The 17,790-nt window shown below is 36.1% G+C and overlaps 1 protein-coding gene across 3 annotated transcripts in view; it reads right to left on the reverse strand.

Annotated features, from left to right (window-relative positions):
* Window positions 1-2,059: 2,059 nt before the first annotated feature.
* Window positions 2,060-17,790, reverse strand: part of ERCC6 (ERCC excision repair 6, chromatin remodeling factor) — a 46,354-nt gene continuing 30,623 nt past the window's right edge. For 2 of the 3 annotated variants that reach the window (XM_042863195.1, XM_042863194.1), the window contains 13 exons: window positions 15,983-16,153; window positions 15,362-15,538; window positions 13,897-14,013; window positions 12,412-12,507; window positions 11,305-11,523; window positions 10,471-10,581; window positions 9,941-10,060; window positions 8,850-8,944; window positions 6,960-7,105; window positions 6,155-6,871; window positions 5,414-5,615; window positions 5,002-5,080; window positions 2,060-4,514 (listed from right to left, as the gene is read on the reverse strand). In XM_042863195.1, the coding sequence (XP_042719129.1) occupies window positions 4,086-4,514; window positions 5,002-5,080; window positions 5,414-5,615; window positions 6,155-6,871; window positions 6,960-7,105; window positions 8,850-8,944; window positions 9,941-10,060; window positions 10,471-10,581; window positions 11,305-11,523; window positions 12,412-12,507; window positions 13,897-14,013; window positions 15,362-15,538; window positions 15,983-16,153 (2,679 nt within the window). In that variant the 3' untranslated portion in view covers window positions 2,060-4,085. The remainder of the gene's footprint in view (window positions 4,515-5,001; window positions 5,081-5,413; window positions 5,616-6,154; window positions 6,872-6,959; window positions 7,106-8,849; window positions 8,945-9,940; window positions 10,061-10,470; window positions 10,582-11,304; window positions 11,524-12,411; window positions 12,508-13,896; window positions 14,014-15,361; window positions 15,539-15,982; window positions 16,154-17,790) is intronic. The other variant, XM_042863196.1, reaches the window with a different exon arrangement.

Consider the following 17,790-nt stretch of genomic DNA (forward strand, 5'->3'; position numbering starts at 1 on the left):
CTACCCAGTCCTTACCTTAAAAACAGCATTATTTGATGCTGGAGCAAGTTGTTACTATTTTGGGAAAAAAAAAAAAAAGAAAAAAAGAAAAAAAATGGTCCCAGTCTTTAAGACTGGTTTGTCAAGTGAATTTCAAATGAATTACTTAAATGCTGCTTCCATGTGACAGCTTTCCCTGAAGGACACATCCCGTAACAACAACTATCACACTGATTTTTCTGCTTACGTGATGCCTTCCTGGACCTTTTTCCCTGATGAAGTACAACTTACCTTTTAACAACTACTAAAAATCACTGCCTTCACCTGTCTCCATGGCTTTTGAAAAACATGTCCCAAACCGCATTTCGAGTTCAGGCCAAAAATAGAGCCTACAAGATTAATCTTACACAATAATAGGATCTTTTCAGGAACAATACTCACCTGTATTTGTCCTTTCCATACAGCAGTATCAATAAGCACACAGAAATTGGAGAAAGATTAACATTCAGTGACTATTTCAATCACGCACACACAGGATTCCACACGACATGCATTTTAGTCCTGATGAAGGCCAATGTCAAAAGCTGAGGTACTCGAGGAATGGCAATCAGCCCATCAGTGTCAGCAGAGCTGGAAAATTCAGTCCTGAAGACTGAGTAGCTTAGAGAAAGAACTGAAGGGTTTTATGAACAACAAAAATTCTGTGAAGCCCTTTGGGAAATCGTGGCCCTCCTGCTGTAGCTTCATAAGACAGAGACTCCACTACTAGCAAGACAGCAAAAGTTAGTCAAGTTTAAGAAACTTTGGAATCAAAAGCAGACCATGTCACTTGTGTATAAACAGGTATGGGTGAGTATAATCTGAATCCAGGACTTCCAAATTTAACAGTCCTATTCTGTACCACTTGACTTGCCAGGATAATGTTTAATCAGCTGTAGCAGACTCAGTTCTCCCAGTGTATCCCACTGAGAAGAGGTTGAGCCAGAGCACTTATTTATGGATTTTAAAATACTTTCCCTTATTGTAAATCCCTGTTTCTATCCTATCTGTCCATTCAGTGTATTGCTAACATTTCTTTTGTGGTGGGGCATTATGGTTCAGAAGATCAACCGCCTATCACCTGCAGCAGAGCCTCTAGATCAGAATTTAGTTTTTATACTAGAGAAGTTTTGTACAGCCAGCATGCTCAAGAGTTCAGCAAAAGGATGAACTGAGAATAAATGCTTGGAAGAATATAACGCAGGAAAAGGCTGGGAAGGGGTGTAAAGCACCTTAATAACCAATGCTAGAGCTACCTCCTAAATATTTACAGTGTGAAACACCAATTTTTTTCGTTCTATTTAAGCACTTATTGTTTCATGCTGAAATGGCTCTTTTTAATAAGATTTAACTTGATTACAAAATTAACATCTGTATTTTGATCTTTCCTTTTCTCCTTCCTGATGAGGTAAGAAAAATTAAAAGATAGAAGCCTTCCACATGAAGTTATTTTTGTAATCACACACAAAGTAACAACCACTCACTGCAGCACTGGATGCTTAGGAAATGGAAAGGGTGAAATAAAAGCTTTTGAAAATATTACATGCCTATAAGCCATCTGAAGGTAAATGTATTTGACTGCAAAATCATTAGTCAGGAACTGCTTCGTATCTTTTTAAAAGATATGAAGTGAATTGATTTTACACAGGTAAAGAAACAAAGTCAGATACAGCATCTATTCCAGAATAATAATAGGATTATTCTTAAATAACTCTTTCACTGTCAAATGTCTTGGCCGTCCCAGAACAACTTTCACCTGTAAGTCAGTCTGTAGACCTTTAATCTCACATTTTTTTGAGACAAAATACTTTAAAATATACTCACATGGAATATTATACTAATATTCATTCACCCTTTTAAACATCCACTAGTACTGGGAAACCTAGCTGCAAGGGCACATTATTTGAAGTTGCACGAAAAGCAGACTTGCACTTAAAGATCATTAGAATCATTTAGTCACAGTTACACTACAAAGGTAAAGATGGCTTCTCCACTCCATCCTCCCCCGGCCCCCCCAGCTCAGGAAGACTTCCAGAACAGATTTTTATTTCTACTTTTTTTAATAAGTCCATAAAATCCAAGGATTTATAAAAGCACATGCAGGTCCATTTACATCAATAGATCATCAGTAAGAAGCTCCAAACATTCCTTGGTATAGGAAAAATGTCTTTAAGACTGAAAGTAGTACATAAAACACGACACCAGAACTCATAGCTAAGGTGATAACAGCAGCTTTGCTGATGCAAATTCCTCGATTGCTCCTGGGGCATGGATAGAGATGCATGTTGTGGATGACACCAAAACCCAACTGAAATCCTCTATAGCTTTGGAGAGAACAGTAGGATTGTATTAACTCTTCTACTGATCCGTTTTAAGTCCTATCAACAGACCTACAATTTTCTAAGCATTTCTGCAATTGCAACACAGATGCCTGGTTTCGTGTTTGTCCAGAAAGAGAGCACATAAGTAAACACAATGGTATTAGAAAAAGGTATCAGGAAAAGGTGCATCAGGCCCACCTTCAAATATCATGAGGAAGCAAAGCAGATTCTTCAACAGTCTGTTGTTTCCAATGCCAGCCTGTGAAAAGCTAACTAATTAGTTATTTAAACAGTGAAGCACCACTTTCTGCAAATCTTCGCAGATCCTTTAATACAGAATAAGAACAGAAGAAAAAGCCATTGAAAGTACTTAAAGATCACTCTTCTTTAGCAGTTTGTAACCCAGTTTGTGTTCTTGCTTCACCATTCACCTTCCAGTGTTTGTACTTCAAATTAAAAAAAAAACAGAACTCAGATTTCCCTTTTTTCAATAGCTTAGAGTCAGTGAGGATATTAGGCACACCTAACTGTTCCTACTTCAAGTTATAGAGTAACTTAATGTTGCTGTGAAGATGTGCAAGACTCTCATTTTTCTCTCACAACCTATCCATTTTTCCCCCCAATATTTCTTTATTTAGCACACCAAAGCTCTAACATAGCACTTGGGTTTGCTACAAATAATCAGATTCTCCCTTCTTGGAAGAAAACAGTTACTAGAATTTATCTGACTGGCAGGAAGACTGAGATTTTCTCCATCTACCTATCTACAGAATAGACAGGAGCATATACAAAAGTTACAGGTCACACTAGGACTGTGTAAACACATGATCATATTCAGCAAAATACAGTAAAATCATTCCTCCTTTGACAATTTCGATCCTTGTAAAAGACCATGTGCTAACATGGAACTGGAAAATTTTCTATATAGAAATCAGTAAGAGTGAGACTTACAAATTTCCAATGGGATCTCAATCATCAGTCCACAGCCTGTGACAAACACAACAGTTACTGTTATCTCACTGGTAAGAAGTACTGCACTGAGCAACTGGCCATGGTGTATAGTACTATGACTGAATCAATGGTTAAAGGGTAAATTATTTTTCCATAGTTCTATCAGTTTTCCATCAACTGTCAGGCTTCTTATTTTTGTGATTAAACCTCTGTGGGAATAGATTATTTTCCAAGTTAAGTAGCAATGTAAGTCACACTGTATTTGTTAGATGCTAGCAACAATGAAAGCAGAAACATTAAAAGCAAATTCTCACTACTAATGAAAGCTTCTTAATGATTTCAATACTCTTGTCAGTACAAGTGAATCTCTCATGTTGATCACAATCTTTTTTTTTTTTTTTTTTTTGATGCTACACTGTGTGCCCAATGACCTCTTAAGTAACACAGAGAAAACAAAAGTTCTTGGGATTTCACAGAAATCAAATAAATGCCCACGGCAACATCCATGGCTCTTACAGCAGTAAAAAGTCAGCACATACTCTTCAGCCCATCATTTCTTTTAAAGAAAAGGTGATATTTTGTATTGCTTCACCTATGAGGTAGGTTGCACTTCCATACAAATAGCTTAAATTGGAAATGAAGCCAGCACTAAGCTTGCAGTGAGTGCTGCATCACTGTCTGCTCAAGTCATTTATTAAATCACAAACACAAATTCCTCATTTCAAAAGATAAATAGTAAGTCTTTGACAGCAGAGCGTTGGCCAAGTGCAAACTGGTACCTTCTCCTGACAGAGGTCAGCGGAATTCTGGCTTCAGCCTCCAGACACCTTCACCATTTGGGTTCCTATGAAAGGTGCAGAGATTGCGCAGGAGTTCTCTAAAGACACAAGACTGTGCTGCAGGCAGTTTGGACTCAAACTCCTGCAGTATTTCCTGAGTACTAGCCTCACCATCCACACGGGCCTGGAATGCAATGAAGTTCCGCACATCCACCAGCAATTCATCGTATTCTGTTGAACCTGGGGCTGGAGCTGGTGCTTGGTGAAGATTCTCATCTCCCTCATTCCCTGTCCTTTGTGGTAAAATAAGGTGGTTTCTCGCCCTCATCTTAGCTAATAATGATGAAGAATCTAATACACTAGATGATTCTCCAGTTTCTGATTTTCCATCAAAGTGCCCATTGGTACTATTCTTCACATTTTCCTTCTTCATTGTATCTGCATCCTACAAATGAACATACAGACCATGTATTTTGAGATCCACAGAATCTGTTTAACAAAATCTGCTTGTTGTTTAGACTTAAATAACATATGTGAGCACATTTGTAATACACAGCAAAGAGGCAGTATTTTTTAGTCTCAACTTGAATATATACTATAGAACTTAGGAAGTGAAAGAAAAGCATTGCTGATTTTGAGACAGACAAGTGGTGCATGCTGCAGTTTGCTGTATTTGACTAGATAAGATGCTGTATCAAAGAAAGAAGAATTCTTGGGTGACTGAAAATTCCAGAAGTCTACATAATCATATGAAGAACAGGTAAGAGAGTATAAATGAGTATAAATCAGGTCTGTTGCATAAGTCAGAACATTTCATTATATATATATATATATATATATATATATATATATATATATATATATATATATATTTTGGTGTGTGTATATAGATATAAGCTATTAAAAGAGAAATACTAGCTTGCCTTTCTTACCTTGCGCTTTTTCACAGGTGATGCACAAGTGGAATGTGAAGAAAGCAGCATAGAGTTTCTTTTTTGACCAAACCGACTCCTAAACATGCAAAAGAATTAATTCCATGAGAAATTTCTTTCAATATTAGGATACTTTTGCCAAAGCCGATGACTGGGTTTGTGTTCTAGGATTCTCAAGAGTGTTCTACACAACCTCTCTCTCCTGTACTGTGAAACTCTAATGCTTTTTTATACTTCAGAATGGACTACTTTCTAGCTTCAAAACATATCATTTTGTCTTATTAAATATTAAAAAAAAAAAAAATGAAAAGTGATACATGTTACTAAACATACTGGGTGCAAAAAGAAATAATCCACACCATTCTAAGGAACTCTTCTATTTTTGAATAAGCAGTGTGAGAAATGAACTTACTTTACTCCTGATGGTGCACCTGAAAGACCACTCACACCTGTCCATGTTGGCACACCAGAAGCAGCTCCTAAGCATCGCTGTCGAGAGACTTTTAAGGCTCTTAGTGCATCTTGCGCCACTCTGTTTGCTTCTGCTTCTACCAGCACATAATCTGCACTGGAAGCTTCCATAATGGCATCATGCTTCATTACACTGTGTACCCCTAGTGAACAGAGCACACAAGAAAAGTTGAAGGAGGACACATGTTAATTGAAATGGTAATCTTAAATGAATGCCACAATCTTTTTTTTTTTTTCCTTTTCACTTTCAGATCGATTACATTCAGCACTTCAGTACAGTCATTTCTAGTAAGAGATCCCCCTTCTGTCAGCTGAGCAATCAATTTGACAGTAAACCACATTTGGTGTGCAGATGAGGTCATTATTTACAAAAGACTTAGCAATTATGTGGTTAAATTGATCATTTCTATTGTTATGGACAGGACAAACAGAAGTGGAACTCTTGCCTAAATGAAGGTTGGTTACGTACTTATTTCCAAAATAAACACTGTATTACTTTCATATCCAAAGGAGTTTCTGGAAGGCAATCACCACACTCCTACCTGAATTATTTCAACAATGAACATTTTAACACGTCATGACAGTAACAGACTAGATAAACTGCTCTTTCTCATTTGTAAGCTTTGCACACATCTATTTAAATAGCCTGTCACTGTCGCACAAATCAAATAACAAAAATTACCTGTTTTCTTGAAGAGCTTCTCCAAGACATAATCGTCATTTTTCTTTGGGTCCAACTCCTTCTCTTCACTGCCCTCCTTCCGGTAGCGCTTTTGTTTCACCAGGTGAGGAATACGCTCCCCTTCAAACTTGGCATCTTTGTGATGTTTCTTCCTAGACTTCTCTTTATGGCTGTCATGTGATAGCATGTCCACTCTGTGCTTTGTTTTTGAGGTACGTTTATAATGATTATTATCCAATTGCCCATCGTCTGTTTTATCAACCTGCTTTTCCTGAGAGCCAGCTGCACCACACAGAAGGCTAAAATCTCTTTCAACATTTTCATTAGCCACTTCATGTTCTTCTTCAGTCACCGTGGCATTCTCTGAAGACTCTACATCACCTGGCAATGATTGGGACAGAGATATATCAGCTCTTTCCAAGCTTTCTTGCTTGCTTTTATTCACTGAATTTATGTCTGTAGCAGTTTGTGCAATATCTTTTGCGTAGCTCTTTTGATCAAAAGTTTCCAAATTTCCTTTAGCTTCTTCGCTGGTCTCTATTGCTTTAGAAGAATTTGCCACGTGGCTGGTTAAGTGGGAACCAGATGACTTGCTGTACTTCGGTGAGTTGCTTTTTTTAAGTTGCAGACCATCTTTCAAAGTGTCATCATCATCAGCTGGCCTCTCAAGTTTCCGTTTCAATTGGTGTTTGGGGACTTGAACATCTGAACCAGTACCTGAGGGATGAATAAGGTTAGTATCAATTTATCAAACACTTCAAACATTTTTTTTTTTTCCTATTAAAATATTAGGAAAAAAGTGTACCTGCAAAAATTGCACTTGTTTCTGTCCCTTGAGACACATCTGGGCTGCTCAGAGTGAATAGCTCATAAAGATCATTGGATTTGAAAAAGCGCCTTTGCTTAGGGTCTTTCAGCACTCTGTTTGTTAAAAACTGCTTGAAGATTTGTCTAAAACCAAACAAACCAAAAGTAATTTATGCAGGAAACAACATCTAGTTATGTGTAAGTACTGACTACAGTACTTAAACAGAAAACTGTATAAGCACAAATGTTACCCTGCAGAATGATTAAACAGTGGGAAGATGATGCTAGTTTCTAAAAGACAATCTTGAGTTGGTAACTTTCAAACAACCAACTAAATTGTTAAGCATGGGGATTTACTGTTTTGCAACAATCCCATTACACAACAGGTAACCACCATCCTGAAGTGTCCTGTGAGGCATCTGTTAACTAAGCAATAAATAACTTCACAGCTAGGGCATTTTTTTTCTTATCCATTAAAATTGAAAAGCTCACATATGTAGCAATCAGAAAGCTGTTTAAATGAAAAACAAGATCATGTTAAAATGTCATTTTTAATATTTGAAGGAATCAAAGGCAGCGTGGTATCTCATAGTGTAATGGTGAGGACTGGACGGCAATCAGAGAAAAGAGAAAACAGGATTTGAGAGGAAGAAGGCCTGCTAGTATTTGTAGATCTACTTTTATGCCACTACCATACAACATAATTTTTGATTGTCATAAGCATTATTATTAAATATTAAATGTATTATTAAAAATACATCCCAAATAGAAATGGGAATCAGTTCTAAAGAAGTATTATCATCATCATTTTGGCTCTGCTGGCATTAAACAAAAATAGTATTTTTAAAATGTGTAAATGTCAAAACTACATTCAAACATCAGCATCAGGTACTGCAGTGCACCCATCAGAAGACTTCTGGAGTTCTAAGGAATTAACAGCTTCATAGCTTTCTGCATTATTTGCAGAGAGGAAAACATAAGGCAAGAAGAAAAGGCGACTTGCTTAAAGCATGAAGTCTATTGCACTGTTTGTGAAATAAAATAGATTTCTGATGGCAGGTCCTGACCCTTAGAGCCTACTTCCTTGATGTGGTCACTGTTGTTCAAACACATACATGCCAGAGGGATGCAAGCCAACCAACAGCGGATGCTTTGCATCAGTGTGGTAAAGCAGAGAAAAAAAACCCACTCAGTAAGTGCTGGTATTTCATTATTTAGAACTTTCCATTCATTCATCTGCATTTTCAAAGAGGATATTCCTGTTCCAAATAGCTACCTAGCAGGAGGATTCCCACGCATGTTGTTCACTTGGAATTCACGTGAGTGAAGCTAACTACTGAAAAAGCTGAATGGGAAAGCAAACAAAAAGATTTCATTATTCAGAAATGCAAGCACTTTAAGACTCCAGCTACATTTTTGAATAAGTAGCATGAATATGACTGGCAGTTCTTGGGATTTAATTCTTGAATTTTGGAACAATTTGGGAATAAAATAAAACTAGGCTTGAAGCACAGCAAATATATGTTCATGTAGCATTTATCTTTACATATTCTAAGGATAAAAAAGCTTGCTGATTTCACTTTGCACCTCAGACTTATCAAGTTTCCTCTTCTGAATAAGCAGCCCATTTTCTGTGCTAAGGCTTATACTCTCCCTTACTGTGAAATCTTTGTGTACTGGACACAGCTGCTAAAACAAAGTGAAGTACATTTAGCATGTGGGTTTTAGAGCTAGAACTACGCATGCCTGTCATGGTGAAGGCGGGGGGTTGCATTCTATGTGAGCACACACTCAGGTATGCTAGTGTTAGACAGTCTCAGGTTTGCTGCAAAAATTCTCTTGAGCACAGGACTATATCATTTTGATCATTTGAATCATTTTGACTGACCTGTGGTATATCTTTTCTTCAATAGTACCTGCAGTGAGAAGTCTGTACACAGTCACTTGTTTCTTTTGACCTATTCTCCAAGCACGTTCACGAGCCTGGAACACAAAAGGTTTGGTTACCAGACATGAGCCTTCTAGATATGTTTGACAGGGAGCTATCAATACCAGCATATCAAACCTAGTTTAGACATTTAACAAGTTCAACTAGCTATATTGTTGTAGTATTTCTGCAGCATTAGAACAATTAAGTCAGGAGGAGAGGAAAACAATTTAGAAAGTATATGTATGTAGGAAAACAAGAAACCAATTGTAATAAGAAACCTATATAAAATCTAAAGAAAAAACTAACATCTTAAAATCAGAACTCATTCCTAAGGTAAATACTTTAAACAGACTTGTTCTGAAAGAGTTATTTTGGAAGTCATCTTTAATATAAAGTTTTCCTCCTTTTTTCTAAACTGAAAACTTTCACAAAAAACTGTCAAAGCAACCACTAAAGCAGACCTTTCTAGGTCCTCATACTTGCAGATCTCAGGATTTCTTTCCATCAGAAATAACATATTCCTCTCAAACACGTACACCCCAAGTACTGTTAAGGGATCTGGTAACCCAGAGTCTCATCATTAAAAGCAGCTTCTCTAAAGACATAGATACATATGACCAGTGAAAGTCAACTTAAGCAAAATTTTTCTCCTTTTCTTACTCTGCATTGCCACCATGAACAGTCATGTCAATTCAGTGGCTGAACAGCTGCATTCTTCCTTGCAAAACATCTATTATGTTTATTTATTAGGAAAAAAAAACCAACAAACAAGCCATTTCAACTGTTTGTTTTGCTACATTGATTATATGAGTCCACACTATTGAAGAGTGGTAAGATATAACAATATAAAGGGGATGTGGTGGGAACCACTGACAATAGCTTTTCCAAAAGAGCAATCATAACATGGAACTGTCCCCTAATTGACCACTGCTGGCAACAACAACTTAGAAAGAATAACATAGTGCTTTAAGACTGAGGAAACAGATCTCATTCTATCTTCAGTTTTACTTCACTGTAGCTGTTGAACAGAATGCAATGAACAAACTCACCTGTGTGTCCGTACTGGGATTCCAGTCAGGATCATAAATAATAACCCTGTCAGCACCAGTCAAATTAACTCCAATACCACCAACACGAGTTGTCAGAAGAAAAATAAATATGGATTTGTCCTGTAACACAGAACAGAACTTACTAAAAAAAGATTTACCCAAGTACAAGATCAATTTTGTTATGTCCTGCATTCTTTTATTATTACTATTTGCAAAGATCCAAAGAGAGCTAAATTTCCTTGTTTAGCTAATATTACTTTTGACAAATACAAGTAGTTCGATCTAAATTTCCTTTATTGGTGCCCAATAAACTTACTTTTCCTTTTCAACATTTTTTTTTCTTAGCAGAAAATTTTTATTTAAACAATGATGACACATTCCCTCTCACACTAAGAAAGTGGTTTGATTTGACTGAACTTCCAAAATGCAAAGTATTTAAAAACAGATAAAAAATGAAAACCAGTAATTCAAGCTAAGCTCAGGCACCATACTTTATGATAGGTAATAGCATATGGGATCAAACATCTCACCTCATTGTATCTTGTTATAAGGGGTTGTCTGGATGCTATGGTTGTAGTGCCATCCATCCTGAGGTAGGAATAGTTTCTGTCTCGAACAAAGACTTCAAGGATCTGCAACATCTGTTGTGATGGAAAAAATCCAATGAAACCCAGATGTGAAGACTAAACAGGCATCAGATGGAGTTGTGAGAATTTCTGGTACTAAATGTAACGCCAGTCAAACAAACAATTTGTGAATCTTAAGTTAGCAGAAAATTCATCAACTTATGGTAATTGGAGTAAACTAAAGAGTAGTTATTTCATTGCCGAATGGAAGACTGGAATGTTTGTGCTTGGCATAGGAAACCATGTCCTGTGATCTCAAGCCAATTTAACCAAGAGGTTCAGCATTCCAGGGAATCTACATAAAGACAAAATAATGAATATATAGAGAAAATGAATGAAGGTCACTGACTTTGCTACCGGCCCAAAGCACACAGTCCTTAGGATTAGATGTTAACTGACCACCAGTTTGATCCTGAAATTATGCAGAAGGGGCAATAGATACATCACCACTATTTCAGGCCAGTACTGCATGGTTACAACTAATACAAGCTTCGACTCAGTATATTCAACTTGAGCAACAGTTGCCACAACATTGTCCTTCCAATAAAGCTTGTGAGCTATGAAACTGGTCTTCAATTATTACAACGACATTAGACTTTGTTTTTTTTTCCTCCAGTAACATGTTAATTTTATAAGAAGGCCACCAAAAATAACTGTTTTAAATTACAAGTCTTGTTAGGACAATCACACTTTTTAGTTTTACTAATAAGAAAACAAAAAGCAAAGAGCTCATCTTACCTGCCTTGACTGAGTGAAAAACAACACTCTGTGACCTTGCTTGTGCCATATTTTCAGCAAGGACTCTACCACTATCATTTTTCCAGAACGTTTCCAATATCCAAACTGATCTGCTTCCTCCATGTCAGCATCTGGTAAGCACTTCAAAATCTTTGGACCACCAGAGAAGAGGTCAGGGTGGTTGCAAATCTTCCTCAAAGCTACTAGTCCTGAGAAAACCTGAACAACAGAAAATATCTTTTTTATTGCTTGACAACTACTTACATCTACATGTGTTGTGAATGAGAAATAACAATGGATTAACCTAATCATAAACAAGATGAGTGCTTTTAATAGTAGTTTGCTCTTTAGAAGAACTAGTGGATGCCAATACTTTCATTTCGTGTAACATTTTGGGAAAAATCAGTATAGGAGAAGGTCAATGAAAATATATTACTGTGTCTTTTCTGATGACAAAGTTAAGTGAATTCTGTGAAAATTTCCACATTAGCAGAAGCAGCCCCTAGTTGTTGTTCATGGTCAAGCTTTTGTTATTCAAAAGACAAAAAAATCCATCAAGTTTATTCAATTAAATTATTGCATCCGTCCTATCTCCCCTCTGTTTCCCTGTGTTAGCAAGCAGTTTCAAACAGACTTCGAGGATAGCAGGCAAACCCTTTGGAATACATGGCAACAAAGAACAGAGTCAACATACTTAAGTAAACACACAGCGCTGAAAGTGACCACTTTTGATATCATGCTAGAAAAGTTCTGTTCAGTTATTCATTTAATACAACTGACATTAATTCATTTGATATAACTGGCACACAAAAAACTGGTTTGAAAGAAAGTAATCCCTCCATCTTCCATAACTGAAAATCAGATGAGCCAACACATTATTTATGGTCTAGTTTTTCATATTTTAGTCCCATCATGCCATTACATAGGGACCCAAATTCTACACTCCACAGGAGGGAAAAAAAAAGAAAAGAAAAGCAGACATCCACAAAAGCAGAACTGAGATTGAATGCATTTCCCCTTTTGCTCAGAACCCAGTGAGAAGAAAGTGAACATCAATCGGTGACTTTATCCATCAAGCTCTTCCCGTCAACCTTAATTAATGCCAACCTGCATGTCTCCATTGAGAATCTGGTAGACTTCCTTAGAGTCGATGAAACTTTGATAGACTCGACGCTGCTCATCTGTCAAACGACAAAAGAGGACCTACCAAAACAAAATAAGCAAACAGCTCAACTTGTAAACACCAGACTTTGCAAGTTTTTAAGTTTTACAATATGGAATTTGCTACAACAATGCTTCACAGACATGTCTGACATACTCAATTATAACAATCTCTGTACAGCATCTTTTAAATTAAACTTAGTGAGAATTTTTAGAGAATGAACAGGAATGTTGAGATGAGTTTCATCATTTTTCTGTGCCCTTACACAGTTTTTATTTTTTCTTCTCATATTGCTTTAGTTTTGGAAGTGCTGCCATTTTCTAGCTTTACTGAGCTAACCATGCTGTATTAGCATTTTCTCAAAAGTACTTTATAAGGAACGTTTTCCACCATGTGTTTGCTTTGTTTTTTACAAGCTGTAAATTGTCAGTACCTTATGGGAAAACAACATGTTGGAACACGCAACTTGTATTGTCATTATATGCTCACACTATAAGGCTAATGATTCTTCAGATGATTTCATGAGCTAAAATGGAATAAAATCATTTCCTCACAACCTGAAAGGCTCTCAACATTATGATGGAAGTCAAACTTACATAGTGCCCCAACTGATAATAATAAAAATAAAACTTGTTTAACCTACTTATGATTTCATTATTTAGAGTAAGCAGTCCAGGTTCTTAAGTAAATAGAAATTAAAATTTGATTTAAAAAGGCCATCGGACTGCACAGCAGAAACTGAACCTGCTTTATTAATTTCTTATGTCTTACAAAGAATTACTGGCATGACTGCTTCCCTTTTAGAGGGAGGAGACAAAAAGGGAAAGAGTTAGGAAAAGAAAGCCCAGTGCTCTGAAACCTGACAGGCAGGAGAATCTAATTGTAATAAGCATTTGCAGGAATTTCATTTATTTAAATAATCCTTACAACCTCCTCAGCTTTGAGTCAAAACATTTCCTAAAAAACATCCCATCTCTTTGTAGTGTAAACAGTAAGTTCTAGAGCAAAAGGCTAGAGCTTTGGCAACTTACTACAATTTACAGGTCCAGCTAACTTGCAACATGAGGAACCGTGGTTATACATTTCTCTAATGCTTGCAGCGCAAGTTAACCCTTTTACAGCAGGAAACAGTGCTGAATGTCCAAGAGATGCACTATTCTAAAACACTTGTGGTGCACCTGTGACCTATGAGGACTGTAGTAAACAAGCCTGATCACACTTCGAACAGCCTTTGTTTTTAGATAAGAGTATACATGTTCAGACTCTGTAAGATTAAGACCATTTAATGCTCAGAAAACAGAGGACAAGAATAAGCAACTTAAAAGCTCTCTGTCTCATCCATAGTTAAAATAGCCTTTCAACTGCTATCAGTACAAAAAGGCTGAACTTTGGAAAGGAAGAGGGCACAGATTCAATAGTAACAAGCAAACCTGTTCATTTTTATCAGGAAGTGAAAGGCTCATTTTAACATCAGCCTTCATTCTTCGCAGCAGGTAAGGGTTTATGGTGTCCCGTAGCACACATGCACATTTGTATGCAGTTTTTACCTGAAAAAGGAAGAAAAGTAAAAAATTGCATTTTGATTCTTAATATTCTAGCAACACACAAAAAGAAAAACTAGTAACAGGAAACTCCTCATTTGTGAGATGGTTTATGATTGATGTGATGCTACCGTTACCAACTTAACACAACATGAACTGCAATAAAATTCACATTAGCTGCAATAAACACCACATAAATAACTTTCCTGAGATACCACTGATTTATCTTGACTAACTCAGTAGAATTTCAGAGATCAGAAGTGAGATTTCTTTCAAAAAAACAATCTGAATTTAAACTTGCATAGAACCAAAATCTGCATGAATAACTGCTAACACACATACTGAAGATCAAGAAAAAAGAAAAAGAGGCCTGAAGCAACAGCGGTTTCCAGACAATAAGTGAAGATTAGTGTCCACTTGAGACTATTAAAAAAAAAAAAAAAAAATCGGTACAAGAAAATCCCCATGATCACAGAAACTAACGGTCACTCCAGCCTCAAATGGAACATATGGTTCCATAATGGGTAATGGATGTGTGAGATGGGTATTAACTGTACATAATGGCTAAAAATACCTTTATTTTGCTTTAAGAAAAATGAAGAATAAATTATTGATGTGTAAAAAAAACAAATTGGCTATCCAATTAAGTAAATTACTAAGCTTTGGACAAGAGAAGTACTTAGCTTGAAAAGAAAATAAAACTTTAGAAGTGTGTATGTGCAAAATATTTTGAATAATATTTAAAAGCAAATATTTAAATTTGAAACTTCTAGTTTACAGATTACTGAACAGTTTAACTATTAGCTAATTTGAAATGTGCTTAAGATGTCAGAGAACCACAACTATAAGTATTAATAAGAGTACTTACCCAGAAAATAACATTCCAAATGATTTCTGCTTTCAAATTAAATAGCTTATATACTCTCAGGATTTCTGAAACCTATTTCAGTTTTGTAAAATGAAAACAGCTTTCAGTTTTGACTGAAGCATTCCTCCAAAGCATCTGAAATAATTTGCTGAGGCTTGAAATCAAATGGGAAAGTTCTATTTAAATACATTAAAATCTAAGATTTGTCTTTTCCCCACACTTGCACATCTCTACTTCACTTCAGACAATACAATGATTCCAACTTTCTTGACAAGAAACATTTGTATTTATTTTCTATCCCTATATAGAAAAAATGGTCTCATTTTGTCAAACCGAATTTTTTTCCCACATACAGAGAAGTAAAACATAGATGTGTGACTATTGTTTGTGACTAGAATGCACAGCAAGAAGTACACTTAAAAAAAAAAAATATATCAAGTCTTGAAACAACAGAACAGTTTCTAGTGAAATTTTCAATGCATTTACCTGCACAGGAGAGGCATTGGAGTATCCTCCCATGGTTATCGGAACAGAAAATTGCTCCATGAACACAGGTAGTGTTCCCAGTTTCCCTGGGAATACAAAGTCAAAGAGGGACCAGAGCTCCTTCAAGTTATTTTGCATAGGGGAACCAGACAAGATGATGCGATGGGGTGTGCGGAACTATTAATAAAAAGAGAAACAAAATTAAGCCATTGTCATTGCTCATAGAGTAACACGATCCCTGTCTCAGAGGATTTGCAATTTCACCAGCGATGAACTCTCATTTTAAAATAATATATGGCCTCACACTCCTGAAAGAGCCAACATTCTGTGAGATATCACCTGTAAACTCTTAGCAGAAAATAAACACCAACAACTGACAGTTGTGCCTAATAGTAAATTCCTCCACAATTCAATGTTTGATGATTTTCTCTGTCTTACCCCTATAAATACTGATGCAGACTCATTTAAAATATTAACTAAATTAAACAGTCAAATACACACTGCTGCTATTTATGCTTTTACTCCTTATTAATGGTTGTTGGTATAATACAGGCTATTAGATTTTGGAAGGCAACTCCCACCCCTCAAAAAATAATCTTCCATTTGTTTTTGATAAAATACCTGCTTGCATGCAAGTGTGACTGCAGCATTTGGATTTCGGATTTTGTGACCCTCATCCAAAATCACATAATGCCAGTCATAGCTGTGGATGTTATCTTGCATCAGTCGAATGTATGAATAAGACGTAATTAAAATTCCATGGCATGAAGCAATTTCTCGAATTAGTTTCACCTAAAAACCAAAAGGGGAAGGCGTCAGTAACACAATGAGACTGAAAATTCAGACTTGCTGAAGTACATGCAAAAAGGTACACACATAAAAAGTTCTGAAAGAGCAGAACAATTTTCTTTGCAAACAAAATCAGCGTAGAAAAGTCTTTGATGACGTGACTTAACTATAAAAAATTGAAGTACATGGGAACTGTGATAGAACAGAACTGGACTTGAAGCCTGATAAGAAGGATCCAGTTTTTTTTTTTTTTTTTCTCCAAAGGCAATACCTGTAACTCAAACATGGAATTTCACCCAAGTAATTAGATTCTTTGAATTCTTCTATATGCACTTTACAAACCTACCTGTGTGTACTGCATCCAAGATATAACAGAACTTTAGAAGAAAATAAAAAAGGGAAAAATGAGAACAACATCAAAATATTTGCTAAATCCTTAATTTTGTCATAACTTTCTCATTAATAGGCTTTTCAGGTATTTTTGATTTATTTATTTTTATTAGCCACCAAATTGCATACTTCTCTAGTAAGCTATACTCTTTCCCCTGTTTTTTACTAGCCTTTTTAGCTGTAAATTATCTAGGGCAGGACCTGTCTTTATCACCTTCATTGAATATGTTCACAGAAACCACAGTACTCAAGAATCTAATTTTCCCTGCATTTATCCTTCATGTATAAATCTAGTTGAAAAGTGATTTCACTATACAGGAAGGAAAAGAACACAGAATGTTATTTATTTATTTGCATGGATTTAGGTAAATCCATCAAGGTGCTTAGCTGCTACAGAAACCAACTGGAGTTAGGTGCTTAAATATCTTTGTGTATCAGGACATAAATTAGTTTCTTGAAGCTCACATAGGAAAGGGAAAACAAAACCATTTTTTTTTTCCATCCCTTCAGGGGAGTCTCCTGACTATTATCTTTTCTCTGCCATATTGTGCTTATACAACAAATAGGAAAGTAGGACTTGGTCTTTAGTTGCTGCCACAAATACTGAAAAAAACCATCAATCCAGCCCATGTGAAAGACATATACATGGTAACCATCAATTCTAAACTTCTGTATTAAATTACTCTCCATAGACAAGTTCCATGCAGAAGTAATCCCTGTCTTCAGGTAGAGGATGTCCAAGTTAACTCAAATTCTGTGGAAACTGAAGCTCATTCTGTATTAAGAGCTTCATGACCTTCGTGCCTTTTTACATAGGAATTCAGTATTAGGGCACACTAAGCAGCTACTTGGTAGTTTTCCAAGAGCCGCACACATTCATCCCTAATGCCGAGCCTGCAGTGGGAAAGTGAAAGGAAATTTCACCATTGATTTCATGTATGCCATATTAGCAGATGGGTAAAAACAGAACATGAAGAACTTTAGGCAATTCTGTATTAAACAAACAGTGAATGTAATTTAAATATATATATATATTTAAGGTAGAACCACCACAGAATTTAGTTAAAGTGAAGACAAAAGAGGAAAATAATATGATTCCTAAAATATCTACACATTCCAAAACATTAAGAACATTTTTTGAGGTGCCTTAATAAGGAAAAAGTCTTCATGGATTCTGGTGTTTCCATGGTCTTGTAAAATTTCCTACAATAACTTCTTGCTCAGAGATATAACTTGCTCAGATTAAAAAA

This window comes from Lagopus leucura, unplaced genomic scaffold (genome assembly GCF_019238085.1).
Source record: "Lagopus leucura isolate 7727_CA_CO unplaced genomic scaffold, USGS_WTPT01 Super-Scaffold_739, whole genome shotgun sequence".
Classification (NCBI taxonomy): Eukaryota; Metazoa; Chordata; class Aves; order Galliformes; family Phasianidae; genus Lagopus; species Lagopus leucura.